The sequence below is a fragment of the Triturus cristatus genome, chromosome 1_1, assembly GCF_964204655.1.
Source record: "Triturus cristatus chromosome 1_1, aTriCri1.1, whole genome shotgun sequence".
Classification (NCBI taxonomy): Eukaryota; Metazoa; Chordata; class Amphibia; order Caudata; family Salamandridae; genus Triturus; species Triturus cristatus.
The window spans coordinates 5,157,207-5,183,410 of NC_140579.1; the positions used below are offsets into that span (position 1 = coordinate 5,157,207).

The 26,204-nt window shown below is 43.7% G+C and overlaps 1 protein-coding gene across 1 annotated transcript in view; it reads right to left on the minus strand.

Moving 5' to 3' along the window:
* Nucleotides 1–26,204, minus strand: part of LOC146869070 (E3 ubiquitin-protein ligase TRIM39-like) — a 183,767-nt gene that overhangs the window by 107,106 nt on the left and 50,457 nt on the right. The window contains exons 3-5 of the mRNA XM_085653375.1: nt 17,314–17,544; nt 6,909–6,931; nt 2,777–2,940 (exon numbers count right to left, since the gene is read on the minus strand). Of these exons, the coding sequence (XP_085509501.1) occupies nt 2,777–2,940; nt 6,909–6,931; nt 17,314–17,544 (418 nt within the window). The remainder of the gene's footprint in view (nt 1–2,776; nt 2,941–6,908; nt 6,932–17,313; nt 17,545–26,204) is intronic.

Genomic DNA, 26,204 nt, shown 5'->3' on the forward strand with positions numbered 1-26,204 from the left:
TTACTACAAGCGAGGCACAGGCCGAAAGGCGTTCATCATTACATTTCATATGCTGACTGTCAGTCACATTTACAAAACAAGCATTGGTAAATGCATTAGATTTTGCCTATATGATTAATAATAAGCTGTTTTTTGTCGTGAGTTTTAGCTTGCTGAGTAGTTGTACAATACAAGTTACAAAAAGTCTGTTAAAGTGTTATGACTTGTTTATGTACAAAAAGGCAATATATTGCGCTGTTACTAGTGGTATAGTGCAGGTAAGTAATAGCGATATTAAGAAACATTAAAGGAGAGAGAGAAATAATAGACGTAATTGATGAAATAGCAGTATTATGTGTTTAGAGGAGTTCTGATAACATTTGGGCTCTGTGCCACTGCACCTGCTGCACATTCAACTCATGGTCCTAGTGCATGCAAGACTGCATTTGTGACTGCCTGTTTAGTGGCAATATATAGCAATATTTGGTGTTTAAAGGAGTTCTGACAACCTTTGGCACTGGTGTCACTGCACCTGCTGAACCATTCAAATCTTGACTCTACTGCCTGTATGGTAACTGCACTCGTGACTGCCTATTTAGTATTTAATTATTGTAATATTCGGTGTTTTAAGGGGTTCCTAGAGACTTTGGGCCCCGGCGTCACTGCACCTGCAGCACCATTGAAATCATGACCCTCGTGCCTGCAAGATAACTGCACTTGTGACTGCCTGTTCAGTAGTAAAATTTAGCAATATTCGGTGTTTAGTCGGGTCCTTAGAACGTTTGGCCCCGGTGCCACTGCACCTGCTGCACCATCCAAATCAAGGTCCTTTTAACTGCTAGGTATCTGCTGTATGTAGTAAAATATGGCAATATTAGGTGTTTGAAGGTGTTCTGACAACTTTTGGACCTGGTGCCACTGAAGCTGCTGCACCATTCAAATAATGACCTTGTCTTCTGCAAGATAACTGCATTTGTGACTGCCTGTTTAGTGGTAAAATATAACAATAATCAGTGTTTAGTGGGGTGCCTAGAGCTTCCGATCCAAGTGCCACTGCACTTGCTGCACTATTGAAATCATGGCCCTAGGGCCTGCAGGATAACTGCACTTAGGATTGCTTGTTTAGAAGTAAAAGATAGCAATATTTGGTGTTTAGTGGTGTTATGACAACTTTTGGCTCCGGTGTCACTGCACCTGGTCCACCATTCAGATCAAGACCCTTTTAACTGCAATTGTGACTGCCTGTATAGTAGTAAAATCAATCCGATAATGCCTACTAAGTGCAAAGAAAGGTACTGATGCATGAATAGGAAATGCCACAAATGTTCAAAACTTAATTAAAAAGCAAGCATTTCCGCATATTGTTACAAGCTGTCTGCCTTTTCCCTAGGAAGAGATCTTATCCTATGGTTTAACAGTCCCTGAAGTCTGGACAGTGGATGAGGCTTAAACCGTGTGAATAACTTTAGTAGAAGGTAAGTATCATAAATGAGTGCAGCCAGGGGAAGAGAACTATCTGTAAATAGTACGTGCTGTGTAGCCTTAATGTAAGGAAAAAAAAATTAATACACTAAAGCCGATTTGGATGAGTACTTTGGCCTGGGCAACTGATAAGAGAAGCCCCTTTTAAGATATATTAAATACAATATAACTCACACAAAACCTACAAACCGATAATGGGGTTGCAAATTATGTGAGGAGGCGGAGCCCCGAAGTCCTACTCAAGAAACCCCTACTATGGTATTGGTGGAATTATGCATCCTTTGTACGACTAATATTAATTTTTTATTATAGATTCCTGTCAATTAACTATGTTTTGCCGTAAAATGACAGCAGAGAGAGTTAAGTCAGTCACTGAACTATCTGTGCTCAAAAGGCCACAAGTCAAATCACAGCACGCCCACTCTGCCGCTTTTCCTTACGATGCTGGTAATCCAAAGTCCAGAACAGTGGATAGATAAATAAACAGGTATTTTACAACTATATAAAAATGCCTGCATGTTTTATAAAGTCATCTTTAATTACTGCATTAATTTTATCATCAGCATTTAAGGTCTTTCATAGGTTGGCATTTAAGTGGCCATGGGTATATGTATCAAGCCCTTTTCCAGTTCGCAAACGGGCGGATTGCGAACGGGAAAAGTATCATCCCAAAAGGCCCTCGCAAAATAGGGAATCGCAAAATTTGCGATTCTCTATTTTGCGAATGCATTTAAGGAATTGCAAATTGCGTTTCCTTAAATGCAATGTAGGAAGCACCCAATTGTGAGATTTTGGCATAAGAAATCGCAAATTACCACCAACTTTAGGTTGGTGGTAAATTGCTATTTCTTTGAAAAAAGCACTTTTTTGCATTTTTCAAAGTGCTATGTGGCGCACATACATGCCCGTAAGGCATGTATGTGCGCCACATGTGCACACATGCACATTTCCGGGGTGCAACACGGTGTCCTTTTGGAATGCAATTCCCATTCATTCATTTGGGTCTCTTGGCCCATAGCAATGAATGGGAGGCCATTCCCTAATTGCGACTCGCAATTTGCGAGGTGCAATTAAGGAATGTGAAGGAATCGCAAAATATTTGCTAATTTTTGTTTACATCTCAATTTGCGATTCTGAAATAGCGATTCTCTAAAAATCGCTATTTGAGAAACGCAATGCCATTCTTTGATACATATGTCCCCATGTAACAACACATTTGCTAACTCAATATATTGGTGAGATGACAAATATGGACATTCAAAGTTTACTGGACATTTTTATAGTTAACACTAATGACAAGTTTGTGTTTTCTCACCCAACGATTCAATTATCTTCATCTGCAGATCCACCTCTTCCTCCTCCTCCTCCTCCATTGCCTCCTCCTCCTCCTCCTCCTCCTCTTCCTCTTCCTCTACCTCCTCCTCTTTGTTCTCCGTTAAGGTATCACCATCAGTTTGCGGAGGTTTCATATTTTTATACCTTGGAAACAGACCAATAGAGATGCTATGAAATTCCCATCTGCTCAGAGGGTAAGGGTAGGAGAGAATTTATGCATTGAGCCAGTAAAAATATAAAGAAATAATAAAATAAAAAAGAAGAGATATGCAGTGAGTAGGGAGTATATACTCAGAGAAAAATGAAGAATGGAACACCAAGCCACAAATAAAAAATGTATATAGTAGAAAACATTTTGAGCCAAAGGCCATAAAAGGACAAATACAGAACGTAACACATACTCTTCACAGCAGATACAAATGCACACCATAAAAGTCACAAAATTAAGTAGCAATAAAATATGAGAAGGTTGAGCATATAAAGTGCAATGAATGGGCAGAAGCAGGAAACAGTCAAGGTGCAGAGTGATAATGCACGGAAATCTCAAAGGGAATTCATTGCTCGAATTAGACTTCTATAAAGAACGCACATCACACCGCACCTCCGGCTCCTATAATAAGTGACAGAAATAAAATAAAAACTATCCTAACTAAATCAACCACAATACACTTAAAATGTACATAGAAAGTGGATTAAATGAGTACAACAATTAACAATTTAATTAAGTGCATTATAAAATGTGATCGTGCTGCATCAGGGTTCCCAAAAGGGGTTCTAGATCCGAGTTGGAGAAAGTCTAAAGCATATACATCAAGAAGAAAGCAAGTATCTACTAATAATAAACACTAGAATCCCAGAGGAATCAGAGGTGATGATCCTCTGGGCAGTCCGGAATCTGTCTAGGCCCAGACTGAGACACAAAGGATGAATCCATTTGTGTCTAGAGCCGGCATAGTAAGGACAGAAAAAGGGGAAATGGTCAATGTCCTCAGATTTCTACTCGCATAGTTTGCACTCAGCCGAGGAAGGACAGCCTAGAGGCCATTTAGTGGGAAAGGCTTTTAGAGGTAGGATGCCCAAATGTAATTTAATATGAAGAATTTTAGCAAGGGGAGTGGCAATCTCGTCAAGGAAAGCCTCTAATTTCGGAAATGGTTTATGGGAATTGGGAAGAAATAGATCCCAGGTTAGTAGAGTAGTGCCACTGGGCCATTGTAAAATCCCAGCCAGTTTTAACTAAAAGTATGTTTGAATTTGAATTAATAGACTCAGGGGAGGTGTAAATTGAATGGGACCAAACTTCGCAAACTATTCATTAAATTAAGGTGCAAGAACCCCTTTATCTTATTCCGTTTCGAGATTCATGACTTCTAGAAAATCTCTTCTATATACATTCAATTTGCAATGGGACCAGAGCCTGACCCAGAGTAGAAGCAGTTTAAGGGCAGCAAGATGTTCAATACTTTTATGGGTAGTATGCAGGATGTTCAGTACTTTTATGGGTAGTATGCAGGATGTTCAATACTTTTATGGGTAGTATGCAGGATGTTCAATACTTTTATGGGTAGTATGTAGGATGTTCAATACTTTTATGGGTAGTATGCAGAATGTTCAGTACTTTTATGGGTAGTATGCAGGATGTTCAATACTTTTATGGGTAGTATGCAGGATGTTCAATACTTTTATGGGTAGTATGCAGGATGTTCAATACTTTTATGGAGAGTATGCAGGATGTTCAATACTTTTATGGGTAGTATGCAGGATGTTCATTACTTTTATGGGTAGTATGCAGGATGTTCAATACTTTTATGGGTAGTATGCAGGATGTTCAATACTTTTGTGGGTAGTATGCAGGATGTTCAATACTTTTATGGGTAGTATGCAGGATGTTCAATACTTTTATGGAGAGTATCAATAATTATGCGTATGGACGGTGCAGACTGGGTAATTTGAGCAGTAATTTAACTTCATCTCCTTTACCTTTAACGAGTTAAGGTTGGCAGGTCCCCATGATTCAGCTCCATAGAGAGCCGCTGATTGAGCTTTGGTCCTATAAACGATCAAGGCAGGAGAAAGTGTCTGAAATTTGGAGGATTTATGCATTTTCAAGATGCCAGCAGAAGTATGAGGGATGATCAAACTACTTTGAAGATCTGGGGGGGACCACGAGAGGAAGTTAGTGATTCCAACCCCAAGATAGATGAACGTTTGTACCGTCTGTAGTGCGGTAGTGCCTAAAGTGAATTTATACTTGAGATTCTTATGGGATCTGAAAACTATTAATTTAGTCTTCTGCAAGTTAATTTCAAGCCCCCCAGAGAGGTAGAAATCCTCAAATTTAGATAGGAGACGTGATCCTAGAAATGAGAACAGTATCGTCTGGGAAGAGGAGCGCAGAGATCTGGAGTCCGCTCAACGTCGGGTTGTCAATTTTCCAGGTGTTAAGATGGTCAACAACCCCGTAAATGAAACGAGAAAATAAGGAAGGCACTAGCACGCACCCCTGTCAAATGCCACTACGTATAAGGATGGGCTATAAAGATGTATGTATGTATAATGATGGTATATCTATAGCACGATCAAAGCCAATAGGCAGAGGAGAGATGTACTTGGTCAGAGACCAGAATATAGTAAATACTGGGTGCATATATGGAAACGGCTTTCTGCATTGTTTTTTTTACACTTCTTAATCTGCAGTCTGATGGTGTTCTGCTGTGGTTGTGCCGAGGACCACCATATATAATGACCTCCTCTGCAAGATAAGTGGGGTGTTGGTCATGATGGTGGGATAAATAAGGATAATATGACCTCTGATTACAAAGTAAAGGAGAAGAAGTTCAACTATGCCAATGGAATAAACAGAGGGATCTCCCAAAGGGAAGTGTTTGACTGGGAACCTATACTAAGAGAATGGAAATTAGTGCATGAAATTAAAGGAAAAAGAAAACTATGAAAAAATAAAGGAACATTATAAAATGAAAAGTAAACAAATTAAGAGGATATAAATGGAAAAAAGAAAATGAATAAAAAGATGGCAAAGACCATAAAAAAACTATACAGGAGGGCAAAATTATAAAAAACAAAGAAAATATAAAGAAAAAATATGATCCTGCATCTCCCCGTAGAATCGCATGTTTCTATGCTCCTCACACCCAACTAGAGCTATTGAAAAATGAGGTCACACAAGGGGCAAAAACATGAAGAAGACTGCAGTGGGATAAGGTGGTGGTGGTGTATGACCTAAAATTGCCTTAAATTAAATTCAGGCAAGACGGAGGGAATTACACCAATTTTTGGACCCCTAATCTGTGGCCAATAACACTAGGTATCCTTCCCACACTGTCAAGGAAGGTAAAAAACGTAGGCATCATGATATATGACAAGCTCAATTTTGGAGATCAGATCAATTTAATGTCATCTGCCACATTCCATGTACTTAGGATGATCAAAAGAATTCTCCCCTTTTTACCGGCTGACAGCCAGCGAACAGTGGTCACAGCGCTCGTCCTGTCCTGGCTCGATTATTGTAATGGCCTCTATCTGAACCTACAGGAACGCTTAATGAACAAACTCCAAATGCTGCAAAACTCAGCAGCAAGGCTGCTGTCAGGCACACCCAAATTTGCGTTCATCTCCAAGGAAATTAGTAAACTCCACTGGTTGCCAGTCAGGACATGGGTGTGCTTTAAAGCTTTGTGTATAGTGTTCAAGGCTCTTCAAGGCATAGGCCCTGAGTTTCTGAAACAGAACATTCAATGGCACTGGCCTAAAAGGACCCTGCGCTCCATGGAAGCCAAGCTGGTTACTGTACCACTTATAAGAAAAGCCTCCTGGGGCGGAAGAAGCTTTGTCGTGTGGGCCACAAAAGCTTGGAATGACCTTCCGTTCCACCTGAGAAATAGCACAGACCTCCTGACTTTTAGGAAGAGTCTTAAGACCTGTTTTTTTAACCTGAAATAGCAGTTCACAGTTTTTACTTAGCGATAATTACCAGCGCCAGGACAACTCCGGGTAATCGCTGCGCTCTATAAGTTCCCATAACATAACATAAAAGTAATTTTAATGACTCTTAATTTTTTTATATGGTCAGCCGTTAAAGAAGGAAATCGTACCTGCTCAAAACGGTCTTCGCATCCTGGGGAGTGAAACACAAACAGATAAACACGTGACAATAGAGTTTATGTTCACAGTAAAATTCACATTTTAAAAAAGTTTTTCACAAGTTGACTAATTACAAATAACTACATACAAATATGAACAAATATGTTAATAATGAACATACATTTCTATTACTGACCTTCGCAGACCAAGCATCAAGCACAGATTTACTTTAACCCATGAATGCATTCAGTTAAATCGAGCTCTAACAAAAGTCATAAATGGTCCTTTCCTGAAGAAAGGACTAGACCACATACATAAAGATAAGATGATTGTAGGGGGCAGAGTCATTTCTAAATGATGCGTAATCAGTTTCACAGCTTCTGCAGGACCTTTGGACTAAATATGGAGCAGAACATCTGTGAGATCCTGGTACCAGCATAAAGGATCACTCAAGGCAGGTTGTAGGTAGGCGCTGTAGTGTTTTCCTTAGTAAGAAGATCCCATCCAGGTCCCTCCACTAGATCCACCAACAGTCCCTCAGCTCATTCGAATCATCTTGAGGAAATCAATGCCACTGGTGGAGGGCAGTATAGAGGAGGACTACCAGCAATGGGAAAACTGCACTGGCCAGTCGCTGGAGTCTTGTGCTCCTCTAAAAAAAAAGAGGTCTAACCAAAACACACGGCCTAGGAACACCCCACGGTACAATAATCTCCTGCTTACACTAAAGAAGCAATGCTAGAGACTAGAAAGGGACTGGAGAAAGGAGTATGGTCCAGTACTAAAAGATAAATATAAAACTGCCATCCGATCCTACCACAAAGAGCTAGAAACAGTGCAAGCAGATTTCCTTAAGGAAAAAAATCACCCAGTCTATGAACTCCCCTAAGGAACACTTTAGAATAGTTAAAACCCTGACATCACCCCGGGATGCTAATGGATCCATAAAGCCCACCAAAGATCGATGCAATGAAATAGTCTCCTTCTTTCACAAGAAAGTGTTAGATATCTACAGTCTCTTCCAGAAGCCCCCTCAGCCAATGCAAGAGGAGGTATACGTAGCCTGTGACCCGGCATCAGCCCCAAGTCTCTCACAATTCCCTCCACTAGAGGATGAGGCTATCCTCAAACTATTCAAGTCTACGAAATCAGGCTCCCCGCTTGACTCAGCACCCCTGCACGTCCTGCTCAAGGTGACGGAGACAATACTCCCTATCCTAAGGAGTATCCTCAATAAATCTCTAGAGTCTGGCTCGGTCCCACAATCTTGAAAGCATGCTGTGATAAGACCTATCCTCAAAAAGCCCCATCTGGATCCTGAAACTTTCAGCAATTTGCGACAGATCTCGCTTCTTCCCCTTCTTAGCAAAATGTTGGAAAAGCATGTAAACCATATTTTAGTTAACTTCCTTGAAGAGAATAAATTACTCCATCCAACACAGATGGGTTTCCGTGCCCTCCATAGCACGGAGACAGCTCTTCTGGCAGGCACTGAGGAATTAAAAGCCTTCTTAGATAACAGAGGAGCTGCAGCCATCGTCCTTCTGGATCTCAGTGCGGCCTTTGATACCGTCAATCATGCCATACTGAAAGATAGATTGAGGGAGATCGGTATCAGGGACAAAGCTTTGGATTGGCTCGGCTCTTACCTGGACGACCGATCCTTCCAAGTTATGGAAAAGGACTGTCTCTCAGACCCCTGGCCCATAAAATTCAGATTGCCACAGGGCTCTTCCCTTAGCCCCACGCGACAACCAGCCTCTATAACGCAGGAGTTCAGCATGTCATGTGTCATATGCCGACGACACGCAGCTGATCGGCTCTATGCCAAGCACTCCCAACCAAGACAATCTTCAATTGGGTCCATGTTTGACCAAATCATACCAATGGATGTCAAACAATTAACCTAAATTAAACGGAGAAAAGACCGAAGTCATGATTCTGGGGAATATGCCCATCCCCAGGCCTCTGAATAACTGGCCTTCATGCTTGGGAAATCCACCTACTCCCAGACCAGTCGTAAAAAACCTAGTGATCTGGTTGGATAGTTCCCTTGCAATGAATCAAGAGGCTATTAAACTGGCTGGCACTTGTTTCGGGCTTCTAAGAATGCTCAGAAAGATACTGGATCTTATCCCAGAGCAGCTAAGGAAAACAGTCCTACAGGCCCTCTTAGTCTCTCGACTGGACTATGGGAATTCTCTTTACCAAGGATCTCCTAAGTATGTGATTAAAAGGCTGCAGATGGTGCAGAACGCAACCGAGAGGCTCCTGCTTAATCTTCCTAGTCACACCCCGGTAAGAGAGTCCCTTACACAGCTCTAGTGGCTACCAATCAATGCTAGGGTAAAGTTGAAATCCCTATGCATTGCTCACAAGGTCTTGAATAATAAATGTCCGGACAAACTCAAAACCCTGATAACCACGCAAGAGCCCACTAGACTACTGAGGTCGTCCCACCTGCACCTTCTACGTTCAACCAGAATTAAAAAATCTAGGTGGGGGGTAGATCCTTCGCCCATCGGATTCCTAAATTGTGGAACGATCCTCCCCTTGAACTGAGAGTATTGCAAAATGAACTGGCCTTCAGAAAGAAGCTGAAGACTTGGCTGTTTCTCCTCTCTCATTAAGTGGACTACACTCCCACCACAGCACTCTTGGTCAGCGTGGGAAGCCTTCAGGTAACCAGGCGCTCTATAAATCCCAAAATCAAAACATCAAATCAAACATTCCAACCCCTCATGTAACTAGGACACATTCCCTGGTTACCATGGCACTGCAGAACAGCAAGCTACAGATGCCACACACCTCCCCTCTTTACCCCCCAAAAATCCAGTGTATACAAAAGAAAGAAAGATAGAATCAAGAGTGAAGAGAGAATAGAAAAGGAGAGAAGAGAAAAAGAAACAAAAACAACAAACCCCAAAATACTTTGCACTTACAAAGTTAGTACAAAGTCCTTCGTACTAACCATTTACTGTACAAAGTCCTTCAAAAAGGATGGTTTCTTGCTAACCCTAGAGGACAATCTAGGAATGACAAACGGACCATGGTTACCTTTTACAGAGGAATCAGAGACACACAGTCCCATTTTATGGAACAACTCTTCCCAGGTTCCAAATGCGGTGATCTTGAGTCTTAATGGCATTCTTAAACACTTTGATTACTCGAATGGGTTTGGAAAACTTAGAACTGAATCCAGGCTGTTTTATGACCACCATGTCGCCAACAGCAACCACAGTATCCTTGGTGGCCTTTCTAGAATCAAAATAGGATTTCCTTGCTAAGATTTTCCCAACCTCTCTTTCATGCCACTCAGTGCGTACTTTCTTAGTTGCAGAACCTTCCAAGTCTCTTAACCATAATGGCTCCACCAGAGTACAAGGAGATCTGCCTCTAAACAAAACAAAAGGAGATTTCCCATTTATACTGTGAGAAGTCAACCTATAAATCTCCACCTTTGTGACTTTCTTCTTCTAATTGACTACCAAGGCAATGACCTCTTTCAAAACTCTGTTAAACCTTCCACCATGCCATTGGTTTCAGGATGATAGAGGGAACACTTCTTGTTCTTGATACCATGATTCTTTAAGAAAGTTTCCATTCTTTTTTTTTTATTTACTTGAGTTTTATATAGCGCTAGCTAGACCCGGAGGTATTTGAGCGCTTTACATGAGGAGAGTTAAATAGGTTACAAATTACACATTGTTACAGAAAGTACAACAGTTACAAGTTACATTCTTAGGTTAATGGCGAGTAGAGGGGTAAGGGGGTAATGAAAAGTGTGATGGGAGGGAGAATTAAGAGGAGCATGGGCATAAGGATAGACAAAGCAGGCAGGTGGAGAGGACTTCAGGGTTGAGAGGAAGGGAAAAAGGGAGGTAGCCAAAGAATGAAGGAGGGAAGCGGAGGTGGAGGGGGTAGGGGACACAGCGTGGAGACGGGGAAGTAACTGAGTGACGTCCGGCTGGGTGGGACAGGGATCATTCTCAGTCCTCAGTTTTGTGCGATTCCCATTTCTACGGTGCGGGGTCGCTGAGACTCCAGAGCATAAGATGCTGGATCCTTCCCCAACAAGGGGAGAGGAGTCCTTTGGTCACAGGTACTCTCTGATGAATGAAGGATGAATGAAGGAGGGAAGAGGTGGGGATGGGGGAGGAAACCAAGCAGGAACACAGTGTCAGACGTCCGGAAGGGTAGGAGACGGCTCCGAGTGGTAAGTGGATCAGTCCCAGACTTCCACTATGTGTGACACCCTTGTCACTGTGGACTCTCTCAGAGGGGTCTCTGAGACTCCAGGGCAACGATGCTGGATCCATCCCCAACAAGGGGAGTAGGAGTGCTTTGGACAAGGGCATAGTTATGGGGGCCATTTAAGGCCACAGGGGTGTAGGAGAAAAACAAACAAGGTTGTGTAGGGCTGTACAGGGGAGTCATCCGCAGGATCACGTAGGGAGAGGGCGGGGGAGGGAAAGGAGACACAGCGGAGAGACGAGGAAAAACAATGTCCAATGTCTGGCTGGGTAGGTGACGGCTAAAGGGGTGAAACCAAAGTCAATCTCCTCTGTAGCTGCCAATACAGCTCCACCAGGCAACGGCCACGTTGCTCGGGCATCCCGGTCAGTATAACATATAAGGTTTCTGTCAGAGGGCATTGTCAAAAATTCCATCAGCCATACCAGGCTCAGGTGGTATTGGGGAACGCCGCCCGCCTCAACCTCCAGCTATCCGGTACTCCTCTCTCACCAGCTGGATGAAGCTCACTCAGCGGGAGGAGCATGCAGACTCTGTCCCCCATTTCAGCGGTATGGCATAAACTCTGCAGGCCAGTCTACCAAGAAACTGGCAGTGTAGATGAAAGGGACTCCCAGTCTAGAGCAACAGAGAAGTGAAAACACCCGGTATCAATACCACAGCACCACCAGATGGCCACAGCCCTGATTGAAAGCGCCAAGAACAGACAGGTATCCCTCTCATAAAGATGGCCGTGGAGGAGAAATCAGTCATTCGGTGAAGACCCTGATGTAAGCGCCAAAACCTCGCTCCGGGCGCCATTTTAGGGTCAGGCAATGCCCTTGCCTGACCCACCTTCAAGTAACTCTGCCAAATTGTCCTCCCAGGGAGAGACCCCACTTGTGACTAACCCCAGGATCACCTCAGCTGGCCAGTAAAGTGGGCCCCAGAGCTTCGCTCACCTCCCGGTCTCGCTGACTGCGTCGGGGAGATCACACGTTGCGGCTTCGATCTCCGTGCGTCTTAGTCCCTGGCATCATAGGGGGAATTCATCATGAGCATGGGAGACTATACCCCGGCTATCTAACAGCCTCTGTGGAGATAGGGAAACTGCTTCCTTAGTCGCTGCATACAAAGCAGTCTCCACGGGTCAGTGCTGGTTGTAGGAATCCCACTGGATTAGACGTCCGCAGCGCCATCTTGTTCCCCCCTGCAGTCCAGGCGGCAGATACTTCGGCTGTGCTCGATCGGAGGACGTGATCGGAGGAAAGCGAAAACAGGTCTCCAGGTGAGCCGCCCGCTTTTTCGGTTGCGGAAACTTGGTTAAGGGTGGGAAAACAGTGCGGTAGAACGCCGTAAAGGTGGCTGGAAAGAAAATTTGCAATGGAGCATTAGCTCCGCGCGGCCATGATGGGAGCTGGCTCCTCCTCCTACCTTCCTTCCATCTCTTGTGAAACCAATTGAACACCATTGTCAGTTAAGATGGTGTTTGGGTAACCTTCCCTAGCCATGAGGTTCTCTAAAAACGCAATCACGTTTTTAGTTTCAATCCCACTCGTGAAGCAAACTTCAGGCCATCTCAAAAACATGTCTATGACAAATAGCTGTTGCCCTTCAGAATGAATGGGGCCAAGAATATCCAAGGGTATTTCCTTCCACGGTCCACAAGGTAATTCTCCGACCACCATGGGTTGTACTCTCACAACTTTTGACTTCCCGCACAATGCACATGCCAAACAAACAATCTCTAACCAGAATTTCTACTTGCAAGTCCATCCCAGGACACCAATAAGAGGAGCGAAGCCTCTCCTTTGTTTTGAACATCTCTAAATGAGAAATATGCACCAAATCAATCAAGCTACTGCGGAGCTTAAGAGGGGATACCAATCTTGTCCCACAAACAAAAAGATCACTACACACCCCCAACTCATCTTTCACACCCCAAAATTTCCCAGCTTCCTCAGAGGCCTGCTTTTTGGAATGTCACCCTTTATTGACCAGAAGCAAAACTTCAGAAAGCACCGGATCAATCAATCGATCAGGGGTTTATATAGTGCGCTACTCACCCGTGAGGGTCTCAATGCGCGCGGGGGGAGAGGGGAAGCTCCGGATCAGTCGAAGAGCCATGTCTCGAGGTCCTTCCTGAAGGTGTGCAGGGTTGGATAGCATCTGATGTTCACGGGGAGCTTGTTACAGGACTTGGCTGCGATGTAGGAGAAGGCTCTACTGCCTGTTCTACTTCTGCGGATGCGGGGGACTTCTGCCAGGGCGAGGTCGGCAGAGCGGAGGTTCCTCTTGGGTACGTGTAAGGATAGTCTCTCGTTTAGGTATTTGGGTCCGATGTTGTTGAGGGATTTGTAGGCATGGTTGAGGAGTTTGAAGGTGACTCTTCTTGACAGGGAGCCAATGGAGGTCTCGTAGGTGTTGGGTCATGTGTTCGCGGTGTGGAGTCCAGAGGACGCTTCTGGCGGTTCGCTCTTTGGATGGTCTGGAGCCTATGTAGGAGAGATCTGTTGATTCCAGCGTATAGGGCGTTGCCATAGTCCAGTCTGCTGGCTATGAGCGCGTGGTTGACGGTCTTTCTGCAGTCGGGGGGATCCATTTGAAGGTCTTGCGGAGGATGCTCATGCAGTTGAAGCTGGTGGAAGCGACGGCGTTGACCTGGCGGTTCATAGAGAGGGAAGAGTCGAGGATGATGCCGAGGTTGTGTGCGTGGTCTGTAGGAGTGGGAGGGTTTCCGCGGGCGGGGGGCCACCAGGACTTGTCCCAGGCGGAGTTGCAGGGTCCGAGGATGAGGACCTTGGTTTTCTCTGAGTTGAGTTTAAGGCAGCCGTCGTTCATCCAGGCTGCCACGTTCTTCATTCCCTCCTGGAAGCAGAGTCTGGTGTCTTCGGGATTCTTCGTGAGTGAGCGGATGAGCTGGGTGTCGTTGGCCCGGGATACGATGCTGAGCCCATGCTGTCTGACGATGGCGGCGAGGGGGGCCATGTAGATGTTGAAGAGCGTGGGGCTGAGTGATGAGCCTTGGGGCACTCCGCAGTTGATGTTGGTGGGTTTGGAGAGGAGGGGAGGGAGTCTGATCCTCTAGGTTCTGAAGTTTGAAGGTTATTGGTTTATCTAGCGCTGAATCACCCCAAGGGGGTATCTCTGCGCTGGGATGGTAGTCTAAATAGCCAGAACAGAGAGCTAGAAAAGGTGGGTTTTAAGAAGTTTCCTGAACTGAGAAAAGTTCGAACAGTTGCGAAGCTGAAGAGGTAGCTGATTCCAAAAAGCGGGGGGAAGATGAGTGAAAGCTTTGCCACCACTGCGCGCTTTTTTAATTCTGGGGGTGCATAGTAGGAGTTTAGAACCTGATCTGAGAGAACGTGAGGGGGTGTCCTCGATTAGCTTATTAGAAAGATAGGAAGGGCCTAAGCCATTTAGGGCCTTGAAGACAGTGCAGCCTATCTTGAATTTCACCCGCTTTCTCACGGGGAGCCAGTGGAGTTTTTTGAGAAGACGAACAGAAGAAGTTCTAGGTGGGGCGCCTGCTACAAGGCGAGCGGCCGTGTTCTGCACTACTTGTAACTTGTTACGGGAGGCTTCATTGGCCGATAGAAGCAAAGCGTTACAATAGTCCAGTCTACTTAGTATCAGGGCGTGCATCAGCGTTTTTTTAGTGGATGGGGGTAGCAGGGGAAAGATCCTTCTAAGTAGACCTAGAATATAGCAGCAGGTGCCAGCAGTGGTGTTGGCATGAGCATCTAGAGTGAGGTTCTGATCGATTCTGATACCTAGGTTCTTGACCACTTCCTTAGGCGACGGGGCATTACTCAGCTCCTCAGGGCACCAGCTGGGCGACCAGCATATGGCAGCTCCTCCAAACTGCCAGAGAGAAAGGATCGGAGCCGGTCAAGGGCGGCTCCTTGTATCCCAGCGTCGTGAAGTCTGGCTGCGAGGGTGCAATGGGAGACGGTGTCGAAGGCTGCAGAGAGGTCTAGAAGGATGAGGGCCGCGGTGTGTCCTTGGTTGAGTAGCAGGAGCATGTCGTCTGTGACGGCGAAGAGAGCGGTCTCGGTGCAGTGGTTGCTGCGGAATCCGGACTGGGAGGCGTCTAGGATGGAGTTCTATTCGATGAAGGTGGTCAGCTGAGTGTTCACAATTCTCTCTGACTTTGGCTGCGGAAGGGAGGAGAGAGATGGGCCAGTAGTTTTTAAGGTCCGTTGGGTCGGCCGTGGGCTTCTTGAGGAGGGGTTTAACTGCCGCCCACTTCCAGTTGTCTGGGAAGATGCCGGACGTGAAGGAGGCGTTGATGGTCCGTCTAAGTTCTGGTGCAATGGCTACAAGTCACAGTGTCCATATCCTGCATCTCTGTTTTATCTCTTATCCCAGTCCTCTTTCACTGGGTTTACTTCAGCCAGATACAATGAAAATGGTTCCCTTACAAAATCTTGGGAGGTTAAGCGAGGGGTGAGACAGGGATGTATTTTTGTCCCTCTCTTATTTACCTTATACATTAACAATCTGCGGGCTGTCCTGTCAACTGCGGGCCAAGACATCCCTAGAGCAGGCTCTAAACTCATCCCTGCTCTCTTTTATGCAGATAATGCAGTTTTACTTGCTAGGACACCAATGGGGCTGCAACGACTTGTAAATACTTTTATTGATTCTATGGTTTCACTTGACCTCTCTATTAACTTTTCTTAGTCCCATATAATGTCAACTGGTAACACAAAGCGTGACAAGAGTACGCTTATTTGTAAAGGTGGAGAACTGACAAATGTTGCTACATTTCCTTATTTGGGTATTTTGTTTGATGAAAAGGGGTCATGGATGGCTCAGCGAATACTCAAGAAAAACACCCTGTCTAGAGCAGCAGGAGCGACTATGGACTTTGTCAGGAGACTGGGGAGTAAGCCATTACGACCACTATTGAAGGTCTATAACGAGAAACGAGGTCTATAACGAGGCCGGCGATCTGCAAGGGGCAAAAAATAAATATCTGCAGAAAACATTAGCTGTACCCCCAGCACCCCTTCTTATATGGTGCACGAGGAACTAGGGCAGGGTTACATTTCTGACCGTATAGCAGTGGACCCTTAATATGGTTGTTAAAAACATGGTCTAGCCCCACTCCTTCTTTGGACCAATTCATTTTAGAAGATTGTATGAGGCGAGATAGAGCTGGTGACGTCCCCGGCTAGGTTACATCTCTCAGCAGCTAGCGAAAATAGGGCACCCTGAGCTCTTTACACATCCCAGACAAATGCACCCTGGAGAGCGGATAGATATCAAAAGACAATTTCTAAACAGGAGGATGGTGGAAAGGGAAAATAGCGAACTTAATACACCCACGATAAGACAACATATGATATTAAGTCATAGGACCCTAGAACAACCCTTTTTGTCTTATATTAAAAGTTTTCACTATCGTTTTCAGATTTAGGTTTAATGACATCCACTGCGGTCTCGCGGTCCCCGAGGGTTTGTCTAAGCCAGGGGCCCCAAAGCCCTGCTCTTGTGATGACTTCTCGAACCAAGATTTTTTACATTTTATGTTTCATTGTGGTTTTTAGAACGATCCCTGGATAAAATATATCCTACAACTTTAAAAAAAAAATCCTTTTGCACAAGTGAGACCAGCTCTGATGCATCTGCAAACGTGGCCCTCAGCTTTGATATGTTGTGGGGTTACGAGTTTTTTAGCAGGAGCCTTACGACGAAGGAAACTTTTGATCATGCACTGAACCGGGATTAGAAATGTCATGTTCTAGCGGGCATTGTTTTTAATTACGTGTTAGTACTGTATAAAATGTACTTTATCTAGGTCTATGACGGTGCAGTAGTCCTAGCTCGATAATTCAAACATATATTAGGGCTTAGAAACCTATACATGGCAATTGCCATGTATAGGTCCAATATGAAATATTGGACCTGCCCTTTTAATATGCATTGCATAGTTTTTATCCTTGGTGTGTGTAAATGTGCTTTTATAGTCAAAAATGACCAAATAAAGTTTTATTTGACTTGAGACTGGGTTTACTTGTAACCAACACATGACTTTGCGTATGTTTTGTGGTGGGTTCAGAGAGTTGTGGCAGCATGCATCGCTCCCACTAGATCCGGCTTACAATGTTGGCACTTTCTTGCACTAATGAAGGTTTGCTGATCTTCATGGTCTCTAGATTTATAACCTTTTCTTACCTTCAATAACTCCACATCCTGCTGCTGACACTTCAATTCGATCTCGGTAATCCAGCTACTTAGGACAAATTGCTGTTCTTCTAATTTTGTTACTGTCTCCTTGGTGCTCTGCAGACTTTTCTTCTCTTCTTCCTCCAGGCTGCTGAGGTGACGACATTTTTCCTGCTCCAAAAACTGCTGGAGCTTCTCAAACTCATTAGTGATTTGCTCTCTCTGGCTCTTGAACTTGGCCTAAAACATAAAAAGAAATCATATGTTTACGATGCTCCCACCTCAGAAAGATGCACTAGGCTTATCAAGGACTCTGGGGCTGACATAGGTTTTCTTGTCATTCACTGGGTGATTGAGGCCCATCATATATGTTATAGGAGAGACAGGGGTGTCCGGTAGGACAGCAGAAGGCATAGAATTAGTTTGTTTCCTGACATGGACATTCCCTGTACTACTATTTGATGTCTTTGTGGAGCAAAGACAGAGCTGTGTTGTCTGAGAGAGAATGGAAGGACTGTATGTCAAGCTTCAATCGCAAGCTTTATGGGTAAGTTGTAATTGTGCCACAGCACTGACCCTTTGTCTTGAGTTGCCCTGTGGCAACACAGGGATCAGATGCTGATCTTAGGGTGCGGTACGTTGTCTATTTGGGGAAGAGGTTGAGATCATGGGAGATGCTGCAGCTTTGTAGCCAATAAAGGACCTTTAGCTTCAGCATCTGTTGATTGGAATACGGAAGACAGATGTGGTGCTAGGGCTGGAGACAGCAGATGTCTTTGCAGAGAAGGGTACTCCTTGTGTAACCTACAATGGCATGTTGTGGGAGCCCCAAGAGCAATGGAGGAGAGACTTAACGGGACACTGCTTGGAAGTGGAGGAGGTGATAATATTTGCCGTGACTGTAGTTTATGAAGGAGAGGTCTTATTCGATTGAAATCCCACGATTTGGCATCGAGCTAGAGCTGGGTCTGAAAGTCTGGAGAGAGATTTCCTACCCACAGAATGTATGAAGCAAAGGCAGTCTGGTCCATCCGACAAGAGTACGAATAATGGAAAAGGAAAGAGTCCTTTTAGGGAGAGGTACATTTGGCTTTCATCAACATACATGATGCTCAGCAGTACTGCTCTTGATACGCACTTTAGAGTACATGTTAAATGCAATACAAACTGACTCGAGAATGCAATCTGTTTCCTACAGACCTCACAGCCTATGTATGTGCACAAAGCCACGCCTGGCAAAACCTCAGATCAAATAGTAAACAAAATATTTCTAACCACTTGGGCTACAAAATGAATCCTCTAAACATCCATCTACAAATCTATGTGACAGACAAACCTGAGCACTTGCTACTTGAGGCAGGAATTAACAAATCTAATAGGTCCTGCACTGTAAAAGACGGTGTGCACTATTTGCTCATGCTCAGCTTACAATGAAGGCCTTCAGGTCCCATATCAAGGAGCTTAAATCACAGCAGGGAGGAGTCTCTTTATCATTTAGGTTAAGCACCCCACTCCTTCCTCGGCACCATCTAGAATCTTGCTCCTACATGGAGCAGCCCAGGCAGTGCCGTGCCGACTCTATCCTCTACCACCCCCTGCTGCATTCAAAAAGTCAGTAGAAGACACAAGAGAACTGTTGTGTTTTACGCAGCAACTGCTTGCCGCAGTCCTTTGCCTGTACTGCTGGAATACAAAGTCTTCATGCGTAAAACTCCAAAACCTCTGTCAGTCTAACTTTCACGCAGTCAGGGTGGGCCACAATACGTCTGGTGAGGCTGGGCAGTGATCATGGGTCACTCAAGGTCTTATAGTTTGGTAAACTTAATGTGTTCGAGGCCCGGATGGATCAACTATAATATCCACCCAAAGAACAGCAGGTCAAGGTGCTGTGCCACAGACGTGGTGAAACTATGAGGTTATCACGTGCAACATCTCCGTTAGTTCATCGACCTGTGTGAAAAATTATGTGGACATCATCTGTACGTGCACTGTGAGTAAGATGCAATCAATTATAGAGCAGTCCAGAGTATGTAAGTATCGGAAGAACATAGCAAACACAAGGAGATGATGGACGGAGCACTGAAACTTTTCAGACACTCAACTCCAGTTTCAGATCTGGGTTGAATCCATCATCATTCTTTAGCTCACTTCGCCACCCCAGTTCAGACCAAACCATATGCAAATCAGTCATGACCCTGTTCCTCCTGCACGCCTTTTTTTTTAAAGCCCCCCCCAGGTGAGCACGAAGCAGGGGGGCTCTTGGGGCCCCTCTCGGACCACTACCTCCCCTGGGCTGTAAACAGCGGGGGACCCGCTTGGGACCCTGCAGCCTAGCCCTTTAAATTAAAAAAATATTTAAAAAAGAAAGGCTGGGGGGGGGGGGGGGTTAAGGGGTCCCTGGGGCCGAAATAATATAAAAAATAAACAAAAGGGGCTGGCTGTTATGTGAACAAGTTGACTTTGTCTTTGTTAAGGACAACTTGTTCTTGTCCCTTGCTTCCGTTTTGGAGTACAAATGTATTTTTGTGCTCACGCTCAGGAGCACAAATCTATTCTTTTGAAGTATGTCTCCGGTTCCGTGTCCATGGCCTGGGTGTTCTGATCAAACAGTTTCTGTCGGAGCAGTGACACCGGGGACATCGGAAGAGCGGTCGTGGGCTCATTACTCTCAAGCTTACTACTCACTTGTGGCTGGAGATTATATTTATTCTACCGCAACACAAGCCCTTGTGGATGAGGCCCAAAATGGTCCAGGGAAAGGGTGCCACATGGCCCCTCTTCCTAAAAAATTGAACTAGAAAAGAAAAAAAAAGCCCCGCCTCCTTTCTCCACCACTCGGCAAACGCTACTCCTGGTGCGCTCATGGTTGGGGGTGAAGTCCCCTTGGCTGCTGAGGGTCCTTAGGGGCCAACCAGTCCTCCAGTTACCTCCAGTAAGCCCAACACAGTGGGATTGCTGAGAGGTGGTTGAAGGCCACGCCCCCTTTATCCATAACTCAGCAAACGTACCTCTCGGAGGAGGAACAATCTGTTTCTTAAACAAATTTGATCTTCACATGTGAGCTCTGAGGAGACCTGCCCAAAGCCCTTAAGTTCATTATCCAGGCTTCTGAAAGGTGACCACCCTTCCTTTATGAATTTCAACACTTTGTGCAACTCCACAGGAAGTTGCAATACTCCATTCTTCCTCGGTGATATATTGCTTTTATTCAGAAATTGCATCAATCACAGCCACCACACAGTCAAACAAATCCTGATCAGGGAAAGGTAAGCGAGAAAGGTAATCTGCCCTAAAGCTTTTCCATCTTCAATATATTTAACGTACAGATCATATTCCTGTACCAAACATACCAAACTTGCAGAAGCCTTGCCCAAGCCATTTCCATTCAAAAAATACACCAAAGGCTTATGATTCATAAACACATCAATTGTCCTACCCCAAATGTACATCTGCTCCGCCCACACACAAGCCGAGGCTTCACGTTTGATAGTATTGAGGTTGACTTCTGCATCTTTGAGTGTTCTATACACAAAGGCAACTATCATTTCTCTGCCATTCACAGTTTGCTTAAACACTGCACCTATTCCCTTCAAACTCACATCAACTGTAATAAAGGATCTTCCCGTGGGTACATATGGATGAGGTGTGGGTGCATTCACCACCATTGCTTAATGTTTTCTAAAGCTTGGTTAGCTTGACCTGATCTAATTTTGCACCTTTCTGCAGAAGTGACTGCAATGGTTGCACAGTTAAAGCATACCCTTCGACAAAGCCAGCAGAGTATTCACATTATCCCAGAAATGAGTGTAAAGAATCTTTATCACCAGGTGGTGTGCTTTCTGTATAGCTTCTAGATTGCAAAACCTTGGTTTAATACCTTCTTTTGAAATGGTATGTTCCAAATAATCAACCTGTTGAACCAGTAATTTAAATTTTTCAGGTTTGACTGTCATCCTTCATTCCACCAAGCTACCCAACACCTTTTCAAGCATTACCATGTGCTCCTCCAGAGTTTCTGTGAAAACAAGAATGTCATCTTGGAAAGATCGCACCCCTTCCAGATCACCAAACGAAACATCCATCATACGCTGGAATATGCTGGCCGCTAATACTAAGCAAAACGGTAAACGCAAATACTTATAAGCACCGGTGTCACAAACATAGTCAGTTCTTGTGACTTCGTGCTCAAGGGAATATGATGGTATGCGGAATGCAGGTCTATAGTGGAAAAATACTGAGCATCACCAACATTAGCTAAGATCTCCTCAATACTTGGCAGAACGTGACATTCCACCAAGTAGTTCCGATTTAAAGATCTCAGATCCTCATGCATAATTCTCCTGTCCACTTACATGTCAAGACTACTGGGGATACCCATTCTGAGGAGTCAGTAGGTTTGATCACTCCTTCAGCGTATATTTTATATAAAAGAATTTCTAAATCCGTTTTTACACTTAACCGTACTGGTCTAATCTTATGTATATTTGGCACAGCTTTCTCTTTCACCCTAATCTTGTGCTCAAAGCCTTAGATTATACTCATTTCATACGCAAATACATCAGGATACTTAGACATCTCTTTGCACAACATCTTCATCAGGACTCACCACCAAAATGGGAATGTCTCCCATTACAAGGGCATTCTCATGATCTGAAAGGATACTTAACCATGCTAAATCTTTCCATCCCACAATGTAACAACCTCTCACAGACACATACATCTTTGCCCAAATTGTTGTGCCCAAACATCCAAAGTTGCTTCAAAATACCCCAGCATATTAATGTCCTAATCTCCAAACTCTTTGGGGTTAACATCAGTAGATCAAAGCCATGACTTAGACCAAAACTGTAGTTTCAGACAAAATGGTAACGGTTGCCCCAGACTCTGCCATAAATAACAGTGAACTTCCATCAACAGGTGCTTGACATAATGGTGCCTTAATGTTCTTACTTCTGCTAGAATCTTTCACAGTATCAAATGTCAAAAGAACATTGTCAAATTTTCCTACACACACCTGCGAATACGCACCCACACATTCTTCTCGCAAGGTCACATTACCATTTTCACTTTCGTAGGTACATTTAAAGTGGCTCTACACACTGATTGGAAATGTCCAATCTTCCTCCAATTATTGCATTTCTTATCAACAGCAGGACACAAAATACTGTTACCAATATGACTCCTAGAACCGCACCTATAACTAGTGATTTTGGATTTCCTATGTCTCCCAGTCTTAAGATTCCTTGCACAAACAGAATGTTCTGTAGAAATGCAACTGATGGGAGATAAACCACCTCGATTAGGCAAAGCTTACGATCAAACAATATACCTTTCTATGCTTCTGCTATGTCAATAACTTCTAACAGAGTAGGATTGCTTCATGTCAACAGACATTCCTGTGTTTTCTTATAATAACAGTTAAACACAAACTGTTCTCTTACATAGATATCTTTGTTAGTTTCAAATTCACAGGTAGAGGCTAAGACTTGTAAAGCAACAAAGCCTCCTCCCCCGATTCTTCACTAGACTGTTTCCATTTAAAGGAATGATGCCTCTCCAACAAACATTATAAACCTTTCTTAGATCAGAATAAAATATTCTACACTACCTTACTACAAGTACATTGGACTCCTCTGAATATTGTTTCTTCATTCTCTCCTTTGCCTCAATGTAAACATTACAAATACAATTTTCCTCCTTGGGAGCAGCTACTATCAGAAAATGATCAAGGCATTTTGGCCCACAATGCCCAAATGATTAAACAACAAGGCTAATTTCCTTGGAGGCTCATAACCACTTGCATCAATTGCCGTTAAGTAAAAGTTTTAAAAATGCGTAGCCACTCCTTTCATTTAATTTCTGGCTTGCCAGCCCTCTGAAGAAAAGTGCTGCTTTTTTCACCAAATTTGGTAAGGATAACAAGAAAGAAGTAGATGGGGCATGGGCTAACTGGTAAGATAGGATTTTCAGTCCAGTTCTACACTTCTAGTCACGTGGTTGGAAGCACCTATATGACTGAACAAGGCAGGCCGTTTCAAACACATTAACAGTGATAAAACGGCACTGTTGATATAGAGTGATCAATTGTTTAAATCCGATTACTGAAAAAATCCAGTCCATGTAAGTAACTTTTCAAAATTGTATACATGATAAGTAATATGAGCGGATGGCTGAGGATTCTGCAATTCCAAATAATAGTACACAATATAATTAGAAATATTTTTCACTGAAATAACAGGTGAGGTGGAGATATGCCGCGATTGCTTACGTTCTGTAAAGAAAAAAGGTAACTACGGCATCTGGGTTTTACGATTGCTCGTCTGCCCTACCGAGCACCCATGGGTGGATTTACAGCACCGGAGGATGGACCCATCCTTTGAAATCCCAGCTCTGCTGGACACCAAAGACAAACTTTGGATGTCATGGTGGTTAAGAACAGTAATGAAGGGAAGTTGCAGTGGAAGCTGGAGCCATGCAGACAGCCCCTGTGACCACGGTCAAACTACACACACAGGAAAATACACCAAATACTAGGGGGAACTAGACACTACACGAGACACCCCGTTAAGATTCCTTACAACAGGGGTCTCAAACAGCTCTGAGCTACTAGTAGCTCTCTGAAGTGCAGCCCAGGACAGTTAGTAATTCAGAGGGTCTAGCCACTTCAAGGACGGTCATTATTTATAGGGGAGTTTAACTTTATTTACATTCTTAACTCCACATCTAGTTTTTTTGCAGATATATGTAGACATGGAGTTAAGGATAGTAAATCTATACTTACTTACACCTACGTAATTTCATACTATTGTATTAATCAATATTCTCGATATATGTTGGAATGACAGGTGATCACTGCTAGTAATCTTGCAAGGTGTGGCCACTATGATGATTGTCTTTGATGCGGTTGATGGAGCAGGTAAAACAAAATGTTGTATACCTCCTCTATTTTGCATGAGACTAATTATGTAATCATTCTAAGAATTAACTTGTACTAATTGGTTTGAAGTGAAAAGAGACTAATCAACATTTACACTTTGATAAACACAAGATACACGAGGGACTAAATGCTAAATTGCATGGCAAAATCATTAAAATAACTAACGATGGTATGCAAGCTAACTCTAGAATGTGGTGAAATAGAGAATTGCACGATTCATGTGGCTTTTGTGATATTTGTGCTTAAAGTGCTGCCGAATGGTGAGTATTATTGCTTTAAATGTTGCTACCGGCTAGGAAATTACTAATATATCGGGAATAGAGTGGGTTTAAACATTAGAATCTTTATTTCTATATTCTAATTAGCTTTATGTCTGTTTTTGCTTAAGTTGGCATTCGGGCCTGCTAGGCAGCAGTAATTAAGATGGAGCTCCGGTATGGCCACCGTCATGTGAGCGCGATGACTACTGCACAGAATCGGACGGCTATGGAGATCTTCAAGTGACCCCAGCTCCTGTAAGCAGTATGTCCCTTGTCAAGGATAGGAGCATGGAGGGCTGCCAAGTGATGAACAGTATGAACTCTTCAATGAACAAAGCATTATTATAACTCCGGAACTTTTGCCTGTGAACCATGGACGAAAGAATACAATTACGCTTGGCCATGCCAGGTCTCATGGGAAACTGGTCGAACATGAGAAATCCTCGAGAACTTACAAATTGGATTGGATTAGCCAATCGGAACACTTTCTATCCCTAAATTTGTTACATATTGATCTGAAGTAATAGGGTAAAAGGGTATAAAAGACCTCATTTGCCCAGAGGGGGTGTGGAATTGGGCGGATTGTCTATGGCGTTGAGTCTGCGTTGAACGGATGAAGATTTCCTTGGTTTGCCTTGGGTTTCTTTAAGTTGGGGAAGCTATCCCATCTGATGATTGATTATTGCTGCGTTCGCACAATTTACCTTGGAGATTGTAGTGGGGACTTTGAATATTGCATCCATGCGATTCGAGGGTCACCAATTTTGAGATTGGATAACTATAAATGTAAATGAGATATATATATATATATATATATTCACTTAAAAAACCATAGGTTTCACACGTTATAGTTAGCTGGACATTTCACTCGTAAAAAACCATTGACATTCCCCCGTTATAGTTAGTTCAGCTAACTATAACTCGCGCGCCCGCAATCCACTGCTCATGACGTCACATATTACATCACTAATGACATGGTCAGTGGCATCACTCATGACATCACTGATGACATCATCCTTGTGATAAAGTGGCGGTCGCGCGAGTTATAGTTATCTGAACTAACTATAACGGGGGAATTTCAATGGTTTTTTATGAGTGAAATGTCCAGCTAACTATAACATGTGTGAAACCTATGGTTTTTTAAGTGAATTTGCAAGGTTTTTTAAATGCTAATTCCTAACTATAACGTGTGTGAAACCTATGGTTTTTTAAGTGAATTTGTAAGGTTTTTTAAATGCCAAGTTATGTATGTTTTATTATATCTTTTTTTTTTTAAGGTTTTTCACCGTGCGCGCACCATGCGCGCACCCCGCGAATTTTTGTAAAAAAAAATAAAATGTTTTTTTCACCCTTCGGGGTCCTTCAGGGACCCCCTGACAAAGACTAGGGGGTCAGGAACTCTCTACCCTGCCCCCTTTTCACGTTCTCCACCTTTCTTTTTCACTGTCACACACAAAACACACAAAATGGCGGCCGACACTTCCTGATTTTGACCGATTCGAACGTTGACTGACATGTAACCACCAATCAGAATTATGCTCGCGCACGTTAAGGTGCGCGAGCACGGTGCGCGCACGGTGCACGCCTATAGATATTTATGTACTTTTAACTGCAATTTTCTCAGGAACTACTGAACAGATTGACTCCATATATGCAAGAGGCACATCCCTGACCTGAGGACTACCTCTTTGCCAAATTTCAAG